Source organism: Pipistrellus hanaki (genome assembly GCF_964339955.1).
Source record: "Pipistrellus hanaki genome assembly, chromosome: 18".
NCBI lineage: Eukaryota > Metazoa > Chordata > Mammalia > Chiroptera > Vespertilionidae > Pipistrellus > Pipistrellus hanaki.
Window position 1 is genome coordinate 37,923,763 of NC_140520.1, and position 12,087 is coordinate 37,935,849.

The 12,087-nt window shown below is 56.8% G+C and overlaps 1 protein-coding gene across 2 annotated transcripts in view; it reads right to left on the reverse strand.

Moving 5' to 3' along the window:
* The window catches only part of UCK2 (uridine-cytidine kinase 2), a 67,614-nt gene that overhangs the window by 9,413 nt on the left and 46,114 nt on the right, over nt 1–12,087 (reverse strand). For both annotated transcript variants that reach the window (XM_084867158.1, XM_084867157.1), the window contains exon 2: nt 243–402. Coding sequence is in view for 1 of the 2 variants with exons in the window: in XM_084867157.1 (XP_084723283.1) it covers nt 243–402 (160 nt within the window). In the remaining variant the exon portion in view is untranslated. The remainder of the gene's footprint in view (nt 1–242; nt 403–12,087) is intronic.

Below are 12,087 nucleotides of genomic sequence, written 5' to 3' on the forward strand. Positions count from 1 at the left end.
CCCGCACAGTGCGGGTGCAGACAGTGCAGTGAGGACACAGGACAGAGTGCAGGTCTCGCCCGGGCCTGGCTCACCCACACAGCATCGCCCTCGTCCAGGACAGATGCCGCGGAACCAGGGAGCCACGCACTGCAGGCTGGGAAGCGCCCCGAGCCCCGCAGGGCGCCCAGCAGCCTCCGTCTCCGGCGGGAGGTCAGGCGGCTCCCGCCATCCCGGCGTCAGCCCTTCACTCCCCTACTCACCCGGGTGATCGAAGTTGAACTGGCCCTTGAGGGCCTTGGCCTTCTGCTCGGAGGTGAGGACGCGGTAGAAGCTGTCCTGGCTCAGGATGACCACCTGCCGGTGGTGGTAGTCCACCTCGTTCTGCCCCAGCAGCTGCACGATCTTCGCACACACGGAGGACTGGAGGGGAGAGAGCACAGTGAGGGGCGCATGCCCGCTGCAGGCAGGGCTTCGGGAGGAAGTCGGGGTCCAGCGCAGTGCGGGGACAGGAGGGGAAAGTCATTCCTGCCTCCCCTCCACACGGCTTCCCAAAGCCAATGCGAGGGTGGCGGGCTGACGGGCCAGACGCTCCCGGGCACAAAGGGGCCGACGGGCGCTCAGGGGACAGCGCTCAGCCCCCATCCCCCATCTCTATAGCAACAGAGTCAGCACCCACGGCGCAGGGCCCAGGCCGTGGCTGTGACCCTATCTCTGTAGTCCCTTCGGCTCCAGTCCACAGCCTCGGGCCCTGCACATCACAGTAAGCAGGGCGGCCTGCTCAGGCCCGGGGACCGGTGACCTGGGTCTCAAATGGCACCAATACCCACAGCAACTACGGGGAGCCAGCCCCAAACCAAGCCGAACCCACAGGCTCTGTTTAAAGCGGCCACAAAAACTAAGCCTGCTGACGTGGGGCAGCAGCACCCAGATTCTCACAGGCTTCTCCCCTGCTTCACGTCTGCATTTTCACAGAATGGGGGGGGGGGGGGGGGGCGCACCAGGCTCCGCCCTGCCCCCCATGCCTCCTTCACTTTCCCTGTGTGCCCTCCTCAAAGGGATGAGATGGTGCTTCGAGGGTCCTGTTCCCTTAAGGGAAATAACTCATTAAGACTTGGGTTTCAGCGGGCAATTACAAGCTTACAGGATGCTAAAAAGGAGAGAGCAAGCAACTTCCAGGGTGGGCCAAGCAAGACTGAAAATAATTCCAGTCACAAGACAAACACCAGCTGGTCCCACTTACATGCGCTGTCTGGAGCAGTCCCGGCCAGAGGGGAAACACAGAGGGAGGGTGCCCAGGCCCGGGATGGGGTAAGGGAGAGCTGTGTAACGGGCACAGTTTCAGTTTTACGTGGTCAAGTTCAGGGGATCTGTTGCTTAACAATGAGAATGCACCTAATGCTGCTGAAATGCACACTGAACAAAGGAAACTTACAGTAAGTACTAGAGGCCCAGGGCACGAAAATTCATGCACGGGAGGGGAGGGGAGGGGGGTCCCTCAGCCCAGCCAGCGCCCTCTCACAGTCTGGGAGTCCTCAGGGGATGTCCCACTGACGGCTTAGGACCGCTCCTCTGCGGGAGGCAGTCAGGGAGGCAGTCAGGCGGGTGATCAGGGGACAGCGACCCCCATCACCCTGCTGCTGCCGCAGGGACGGGGAAGGAGACAGGGAGGGAGGGGATCAGAAACAGGGTGCTGCTCTGTCCTTCATTAGAGTCCATGTGTGGGACATTTCACAGTTTCATACGACCAGAGGCAGGCAGGTGATCTGTGTATCAAAAAGCTAAAAGAAAAAAAAAATAGCGCGCACACACACCTGTTCAAGGTATCTGAAACCTAAATCTGGATGATGTTCAAAAAATCCAGCTGTGAGATGCCAGTAACTATGGGCCCAAAGGAGACTGAGCCGCCGGTGCCCGTGCCCAAACGTGCTGAGCAGCGGCTGGAGCCCTTCAGTACAGACTTCCCATCCGGAACCCCCGGGCGGTCAGCGGGCTGTCCGAGGCCCTCGCCCAGTTCCCAGCTGGACAGCTGTGGGTCCACACGGGTTCCCACGCTGCAGAGGAAGTGTTTCTCCAAAATGACGCTCTCCTAGGAGGCGGCTCTGACCACCAGCACCGTTCACTGGTTCCAGAGTATGTTCCAGGGCCTCAGCCTAAGACCCGCTGCCCGCCCCAAAGCGGCTGAATGAACAAAGCAAAGCACCAACAACGCAGGCACGCCCCACAGACACTTGCTGACCCTCCCCTCCAGCCCCCGAGCTGCGGCCTGCCCGAGCCCGGCTAGAGAGCGGGGAGCGTGGCTCAGCCCTGAGGGCTCAGGTCACGCGTGTCCCTGCTGCTGCCGGCGCCTCAGAATCCCACCGAGTGGCCCGTCCCGCGCTGAGCGCGCTGCTTCCGAGTCAGAGGGACAAAGGCACAGCCCAGGCCTTAAAACCACAGCTCGAGGCGCGGCGCGGACTGCCTCCCCGCGGCATGGGCGGCGGGTGCCGGTTCCGAGCGGGTGGGTAGGCACACCACACTGCCCGGCGCGAAGTGAGGAAGGCCAGGTGTTCCGGGCAGAAGACTCCCCACCCTCCGCCTCTGCCTCTGCCAATGGCTCTCCGACCATGTCTCTTGCCCCGTCGCTGTCATTAACAAACAGGCCACTGACTGCGTGGTGTCCAGCACGGCCCCAGGCACGACAGCACTCGCCCGAGGGCAGAGGCTGCTCCCATGCAGTTTCAAAGCTCCATCCACAGGCACAAGCACCAGCCATCGGCCCTGGGTGCCCAGGACGGAACAAAGCTCCAACCACAGACTCGATTCCCTGTCAAACCAGCTGACGGAGCAGCGATGGGAGGTGCCTCACACTGCTTCCTGGGAACATCCTGGCATCCAGTCTTGGGGTCCTGAATGGCCCCAGAAACCATGCATTGCTGAGTGTGTGCTCCTAGCTACAATACAATTCCACCCAGCCATCACACACACACACACACACACACACACACACACACACACACACACACAGATGAATGAATAGCCAATCAGCAGCTACAGGCCAACCCCGTCACCTGCAGCTCCTGGAGCGCAGGGACCAGTCAGGACCAGCTTTCCTCCCAGAGCCTGGCGGGTTTGGCACCCAGGGGCTCACTCCGACAGGAACTCCAGCAGCCCTCTTTGCTCTTCAGAGCTTCTAAACATGCAGTGTGCCCTTCTCATTCTTAGCATCAGCTTTGATTCCATCCTAAAGTATGTATCCGCTTGGGCAGCCCCAGCGAGCTGTACACCCAGAGCTCAGTGCCTGCATTGTAGCGGGACACGTGACCGCACGCCCCCACGCTCCCTTGCAGCTCTCTGTACCGTGCTAAGTTCTGGCCAATCAGATCAGCAGGCGTGTGAAGTGGCAGCCTCCGGAATTTGCTTACAGGTGAAAGGTACCCTCTTGGTTCTCCTTCCTGTTGGCTGGAATGAAGGCTTGATGGCCGGAGCCCAAGCAGCCCCCTCGCAGCATCAGTGCCACATAACGAAGGGTAGTGAAGCAGCAAGATAGAGGAGCCCCAGACTCAAATGGTCCTAGAACTGAGAGGAACGGAGAGTGAGAGAAATTATCTTTTTTAAACCCTGCTATTTGAGGGTTTCTGTCCCTTTGGACTGAAATGATTCTAAAGCTGGCGTCGACACCCACACAGCCAGTATACCTCACTGTAACATTCCCCTCAAAGCTTGGGGCAACCGTCACGCCCTGGGCCACCAGGCTGCCTTACTCTTCACAGAGGCCGCAACCACCGCACCAGCCAGCTCATTCCCGGTGAGCTCTGAAAGGTAGGGGTGAGGAGCAGCCGCCTGGACCAGTGGGCCCAGACCACGGGACACCTCTCTACCACCCGCCAGACCACATGTATCCACCGGGACATTCAGAACACAGTAACTTCCTCCCACCTCACAGCACCCGGCTGTGCTGCAGGCCAGGCTCCCCACAGAGGAAGCGGGAAACGCAGATATTATCGAAAGAACTGGGCGAAACTTCCCCCAACAGAAGCTCCTCCTCCCCGACCCCTGTGCCCTGTGCCGGTGCCACGTTAGAGGGTCCGACTTAGACAACGCCAGCGATCAGATCCACAGTCAGTGACATACACAGGCTCCCAGGACTTCTCCGTGAGCTGCCAATCTCACCGAATCCAGTCCCAGGAGCAGACACTCGCTTCCGGTTCCCACAGTTCCACGTTTGGCTCTGTCCCCTCAGTCACGGAGCTCACCGGGCCCGTCAGCTGAGTGGCCCTGAGCAGCCGACACGCAGAACCAGCAAACAGGGACTTCACACGTACCCGTCTTCCATCTTCAGACAAACTCTGGGAGGGGGTTCTGGAGGTGTCCACTCTGTGCCTCGGGACATGGGCGCAGACAGGTAGATCAGATCGCGTGACCTGCCCCACATCCCAGGCCAGATAGCCGCCGAGCGGCTCCAAATGCGTCACATTCTTAACCACACACCCGACTTGCCACGCTGCCTCTCTTCTCCTCCTGTGCCACAGGGAAGCCCAGGTGTTATAGAGAGTGCCAACCAGGGTCACAGGAGCTGCAGGTGCAGCGTGGGTTCACAGAGCACGGCTGGCTGGCCTCTCCAGATGTTCACTCTGGTGGACATTTCACCGGAGAGAGGGCAGACAGCCGGGTCACTCTGACCCTCCGACGGTTCTTGGGTGGGAAATGGCCGCTGAGCCCACGGGAACCGGGGACCCGTGAGCTGCTGGAGCAGAAAAGAGCAGGAAAACCTCGCCCTGGAGCCCACACACAGGTCCTGGCCGGCGGGGCAGCAAGTGGAGAGAAGCCCTTTCAGAGAGCCGGCTCGGGTCCCTGTCCTCCAACACCGACCACTGACACCGACACCGACGCAGGTTACAGACGAGGGGTCAGTGTGGAGGCGAGGGCCCGGCTCCGACCGGCTGCCGCCCTCGGACGGACGCGGGCCATGCGGCAGGGGCTGGAGGCAGAGTCCAAAGTGAAAATGCTGTAGTTCCCGTGTCATCTTAAACAACAAAAAGGTGTGTGTGTGGGGCGGGGGGGTCCTCATTCCTCCTGGGAAGCCAAGCTCAAGGCTGGTCCGCAGCCTGGCTGACAGCTGGCAGCTAGCCACGCCCCGCAGCGCAGGCAGGATGCTCGTGCTGGAGGGGAGGGGCTCTCAACCGGGTTAAATCTGTCCCTGGAAAGGCTGAGGTCCGCCTCTGGCGCCGCTTCTGAGCCTCGTGCGGCATCTGCGGGTGCTTCTCTGTGTGTCTCAGAGGACAGACATGGAAGGCGCGTGCGCGCACACACACACACACACACACACACGCTCACACACGCACACGCTCTCTGACCGCACCGAGGCGATGGCGGCTGTGCAGCACTGCCTGCTGGGAGCCCTCTCACCGCCTGGTGGGTGCCTGAGGGGGTCTGTTTCCTTCCCCTCACCGGAGGGGCAGGGGCAGTGATGGCCGGGCCCAGAAAACGGAGTCCTTTGTCCCAGGCAGAGACCACGTGGCCGCGCACACCAAAAGCCACCCGCCTGCCCCAGCGCGCTCCCCGAGCAGGACAGCGTGTCTCCCGCAGGAAGGATGGCCCCGGCCCACGGCTCTGGGGGAGGGACAGGAGGAAGAGACTTCCCTGTTCAAACGGAGGGGATGGATGAAGGGAGCACGGGGCCGCTCGGCCTCCCACGCTGAGGGCCACACGGTGGCCACTGGCTGTGGCCTGGGCAGCTCAGCAGGGCTTCGCTCGAACGTGGACTGAGTCACACTGTCTGTCCAGCAATCACTAAGCACCCTGTGCGAGCCGGACACCCGACCACCTGGTTTGTTATTTCCTCCCAGGTCTCCCCAGCACCGTCCAACTCAGAGCAGTGGGGGCGGGAACCGAGAGCTGCCTGAGCACACACTCCCTCTGCTGCCCCTGAAAACGCAGTGCCCCTCACCCTCCCAGCCTCTGCGGAGGGGCCTCACTCCTCCTGCAGCACTGTTCCCTCGACTGCTCCCTCCCCGCCACTCACCAGCTCCCCTGAGCTCCAAACTCCGAGACAAAAAATAAAATAAAATAAAATAAAATAAAATAAAATAAAATAAGAGACCATCTTCCTCTAGAGCCATGGTCAGCAAACTGCGGCTCTCGAGCCACATGAGGCTCTTTGGCCCTTGAGGCTCTTTGGCCCACTGGGCAAGTCTATTTTGAAGAAGTGGCGTTACAAGTTTAAGTTTAAAAATCTGGCTCTCAAAAGACATTTCAATCATTGTCTTTTGATATTTGGCTCTGTTGACTAATGAGTTTGCCGACCCCTGGTCTGGAGGAGCTGGCGAGTTCCGCACTGAATGTCCTCGTGTGAGGAGGGCCCTCCGCTGTCGGGGGCAGGACTTACAGAAACTCCCTGTGCGTGTGCTGAGTGTCTTTGGCTAACTCGGGGAACGGAAGCAGCACCAGGAGGAAAGGCCGAACTTCTGTTTTGGACCCACACAGATATGTGCAGCTGGTGGGACAAAATGCAAGTGCAACTCCGAGCGGGCAGGGGGGAGGGGAAAGGAGGAGGGGGGAGGGGGAGGGAGAGAGGAAGGGTGAGTGGTACTTTCCAGAAACGGTCATCCAGGGGCCAAGAAGTGAGCTTGAGCTAAACCTCCCACCTTCCAGAGAAATCAGTGCCAGAACACGGGCTGATGTAAACATAAAAACTACAAAACCTTTTAAGAAAGAGCATCGAAGAAGGTCTCCAGGTTCGAGTTTGGCAAAGATTTCTGTAGCACCGACACCAAAAGCACATCCACCGGGAAGTGGAGACACTGCACATCGTCAAAAGTACAACCCCGTGGGCACTCTCCCGCGAGGAGGCGGGCACCACACCGGGGAGACGGGCACCACACTGGGGAGACGGGCACCACTCCAGGGAGGCGGGCACCACACGGGAAGGCGGGTACCACTCCGGGGAGACGGGCACCACACTGGGGAGACGGGCACCACTCCAGGGAGGCGGGCACCACACCGGGGAGGCGGGCACCACACCGGGGAGGCGGGCTCCACACCGGGGAGACGGGCACCACACGGGGAGGCGGGCACCACTCCGGGGAGACGGGCACCACACCGGGTAGGCGGGCACCACACCGGGGAGGCGGGCACCACTCCGGGGAGACGGGCACCACACCGGGTAGGCGGCACCACACGGGGAGGCAGGCACCACACCGGGGAGGCGGGCACCACACGGGGAGGCAGGCACCACACCGGGGAGGCGGGCACCACTCCGGGGAGACGGGCACCACACTGGGGAGATGGGCACCACTCCAGGGAGACGGGCACCACACCGGGGAGGCGGGCACCACACGGGGAGGCAGGCACCACTCCGGGGAGACGGGCACCACTCCGGGGAGACGGGTACCACACTGGGGAGATGGGCACCACTCCAGGGAGACGGGCACCACACGGGGAGACGGGCACCACTCCGGGGAGACGGGCACCACACTGGGGAGATGGGCACCACACCGGGGAGGCAGGCACCACACGGGGAGACGGGCACCACTCCGGGGAGACGGGCACCACACCGGGGAGACGGGCACCACTCCGGGGAGACGGGCACCACACTGGGGAGATGGGCACCACACCGGGGAGGCGGGCACCACACGGGGAGACGGGCACCACTCCGGGGAGACGGGCACCACACCGGGGAGACGGGCACCACACCGCAGACCGCTGCTCCAAACTATGTGAGGAATTTCAGACTTGGCAGTAAAAAGACAAGCAGTGCGTTAGAATGAGAGCAACAGCCAAGAAGAGGCCCCTCACCCAGGGGACGGAGACGCAAACAAGGACGTGGAGAGATGTGAGCATCCGCAGTCCTCAGGGAAACGTACGTGAAAACAGAAGAAGTGCGGTTGGAGCATCATCCCGTCAATGCTTCTCTCTCATCGCTCTCTCCCTTCCCCTCTTAAAAAAAAAATAATAAAAAACATATCCCCAGTGAGGATTAAAAACATGTTTATATAAGTATGTAAAATTAAAGCCAGGACGATGAGGGGATAGAAGCGGGAGAAGACAGGATGGCTGAGAGGGGCCAATGAGGGCTCCCGCGACGAGGAAGTGTCTATTTTCACTTTATCGGGCCGTACCCTGGCTGGGTTTGGGGGAACTGAGTAAATGACACAGGTTCGTTCCATTGTTTCTTACAATTGTCTGTGAACCTACAATTACCTCCAAAGATTTATCTTTAAAAAAAGGTGGATGACCATCTGTAATTCCGTCTTTTCTGAAATGCAGCCTCTCACACACCACTGCTAATAATGGATCGATATAGAGTGGATGTGTTTTGCTCATGGGACAGACATAAACTTGTGTGTGTGTGGGGGGGGGGGGGGTTTGTCAAATAACAGGCTGTCGTGGGTCAAACTGGCCCCAAAAAGAGTCCCACAAGCCCTAATCTCCAGAACCTCCGAATGGGGCCTTACTTTGAACAAAGGCCCGTGCAGATGTAACTAAGGGAAAGGATCCTAGACGGAATCATCTCGATTTCGGGCAGGGCTAACCCCACAACAGGTGCCCTTAAAAGGAACACACACAGCCAGGAAGGGTCCTGGGGAAGGGTCACGAGGGAGGAGGTAGAGGCTGGAAGACGCCTCCCTCACCAAGGAGGCCACCAGCAGGGCAGAGGGACCACTGAGCTGAGCTCGAGGTTCTGGCAGGCGGGTCCAGAACCAGGGAGTCCGCCTGTTGTCTTAGCCCCCGAGCTTGCGGCCTGTGTACACTTCTACCAGGTGCGTCTCTCTTTTCTAATGGCGGAGCACTTTCGTCACGTCTGTGCACATCTACACACACGTTTCCTTCCACCAGAAGCTCTGTGCAGGAGGACGTGTCATTTCCTCTTACTGCTGTTTGCTCACGGTAACCTGCTGCTATTGGCACGGAGGTGTGCCCGCTCCGTCAAACATCCTGGTTAATGATCAGCGTGCGGCTCGGGACTCCTCCATTGTTCAAGACTTCCCCTGCACCGCACCTGCAGCCCTGGGCTTTGGCTGCTGTTTCCTTGGTGACCAAGAAGTTCTAGATCCAGGGTCTTCAAAATGAGTAACAATTGTGCAAAAGTGCCATTTTGTGTTTTGATAGAAATGCCCAGTAAACTTCTGGGCAAGACAGATTTTTTTTTTTTTTTAAAGGAAGATGGATGGAAATATCCAGTTGCCTCCAAGTTCTAGTAGGCGAAACCTGGGTCCTTCAGAATCCCACGGACACACAGGGCTGGGCTGACCCGTCTACCACCCACAGTGGCCCTGTCTCAGGTCACGCAACCCCTCAGGTCCTTACTGTCCGGTCATCTGTGAGTACCTGTGCCCTGCATCCCTCAGGCAGGCTAACATACACAAGACAGCGCCTAACACAGACACATGTCCAATAAAAACCACTCCCTCCTCAGCGGGCATCTCCGAGACGAGCTGCACTGTCCGAGATCAATGCTGCTGGGAGAGAGGCTGCAGGGGGCTCATTCACGTCCCTTGCGGGTCCCCTGGGCTGGGCTGCAGTAACCCCAGTGCTAATGCGTGTCAGTGGTGCTGACACTCACCCCAAGGAAAGGCTTGTGCTTCTCATATTAAAACCAACCACGCCGGCCTTCCCCCACTGGCGGCTTCAGAGACCGTTCGACAACCTGACTAGACACTCCGGCCCCACCCCCAACAACCCACCGGAATATCTGCTCCGTCAACCTCAGTGGTCGTCACGGTGACCACAGGTTGACAGAGAACGCGACTTGCCCACTCTGGGCCAGAGGGAGGAAGTGATTCAAATTACCCAGAACCCCGGTGGCCCTGCCCCTGGAATAAGCCCCCTTCAGAACCCGGACAGCAAGCCCGGGTGCCACGAGCTGGTTGGGGGGAAATGAGTCTTAAATGTCGGTGAGCGGAGTGTGCGGTCATGGGTGCGGCGTTATGTCTGCGCTCCGTGGAAATGCCATGTTTGTCATCTACAAACTCCCAGCAACTGCTGGGAAGTGTTACCTGGACCCCTTCACAATCCCAACAACCCCTCTGCCCCAGGGCTGCTATGGTTGGTGTGACACTGCTGTTAAAAATCAGTCATTTAGGAGGCATTTACCTCAGTCTACTGAGATCTGGCTTCCCGGTGTGGCCTCTGTTAGGCTCAAATAAATTTGTATACAAATTCAAAAATAAATAAATAAAGTCATTTTTTAAAATGATTCTCTTTGCTAAGACCCCTTAATTTCCATTTGTACAGGTATTTCCCGGAGACAGTCCACTGGGACACTGTGTATTTTGTGATTCGGTTGCCCCTTTGTTTTACAGTTTTTACGCTTATAAAACTGTCCACAACTCCATTCTTTCCCTAGCTCAGAATTCTGCCGTTCGGTTTCATTATTATATGTTGGTGATCTGAATCCTGAGCTGAAAGTCTGGCTTCTTTTTTTGTAGTTCTTACTCTGTTCTCACAATCTATTTATTTCCATTACCCCTTTCCAGGCCACAAGAGGCAACACCTCCAACGTGGTACAAAACTGAAAAGGTACAGAATACGGAGCCCGTCTCTATCCCGACTTGCCCCAGCCTTCGGTCGGACTGCTTGGCAGCCTGTTTTCCGTTTCACGCACAGCCTTGCAGAGGTGGGCACTGCACATGACAACGCTCCTCACACACAGACTCTAAGGCAGTGCTGTCCGCACCTCATTAACACTCATGTCTCCAAGGTCATCCCATCGGTACAGACAAGAACTTCTCCTTTTTCAGAGCTGCATAGTATTCCTCGTATAAAGGAAGCCCACCAGTCCCCCACCAACAGACATCTACACCGCGCCTAACTTTTCTAAAACAGCCGTTAGACATGGGTACATGTATGTACCTGTAGGATGCACGTTAATAGATTTGCTAAGGCAAAGAATCTGCATTTTCTAAAATTTCCATACACAAGCCTAGCTAGCTGCTGGAAGCCGATCATTGTTTTAATACTAGAGAGCTGTGGACAGGGAATCGGAGGGCTGGTCAACCTTAATAGCTGTGAAGGGTCAGAGCTAATTACTATTGTAGATATGGGTAGTGGAAGAAGCCCCCAATGTTAGTCCTAAATTCACTGACTGGCTTTTATTGGAGTTTCCTGCCTAGGGGACATGGGTGTATCCTATCATTTTAATCTTAATAAAAGGGATGGAAAAGCCGGAGTGAGTAGTAGTTCTCCCACTACAGTTGGACTACTGCCTGGCTCCCATTTCCCAAATTAAATCTTTTCTAAAGTCTCTTTTCATTTGTGTGCGGCCTTCTCCAGAACCTGAACCCTGAGCCGGAACCCTGAATCACGCAGGACGTGAAAGGGGTTTCCACAGCGAGCCCCCAAAATCCATACACCCATTCCCCCTCCCCTTAATGATATCTAACTTAATGCTACCTGTTAAATTTGCCTATTTTAAGTGAGGATAAACATGTTTACATGCTGAAAAGCTTTCTGCTTTTCTTTTTCTGGTTATTGTTTATTTTTCTTATTGATTTATAAAAGCTCTTTACATGTCTAGAAAACTGGCCATTTCTCATTTATATCACAACTGTTTTTTCCAGTTAACTGTCTTTTTACTTTATTTATTTTTATTGTCTTAATTAAATTTTACTTTTAATATATTTTTATTGACCAGAAAGGGAAAGGAAGAGAAGCATCAATGATGACAGAGAATCTTTGACCAGCTGCCTACTGCATGCCCCACACTGGGGATCGAGCCCACAACCCAGGCATGTTTCCTGACTGGGAATTGAACCGTGACCTCCTGGTTCATAGTTTAAACTCCACCATTGAGCCGTGCCGGCTGGGCTGTCATTTTACTTTAAAGTGATTTTCCCTAGAGAAAATATTTATTGATTGTGAGAATAAACAAGTCACTTTTTCTGTCAAAGAACAGTGTAGACAGCCGCCATTTTGGACCACATGACTTGGCAGCCGCCATGTTGACCACATGGCTTGAATTAGCCAATCAGGAAAGACTGCGCCTGAGCTCCAATCAAGAGCAAAGGACAGGTCACGTGTGTCAGGGATGATAAAGCCAAGCAGACAGTCTGCTCGGTGTGCACGCATCCAGACCATGTGCGCCACCCTTCTATGCAGAAGTGTGTGTGCCTTGCTGCCTGGCTCCCC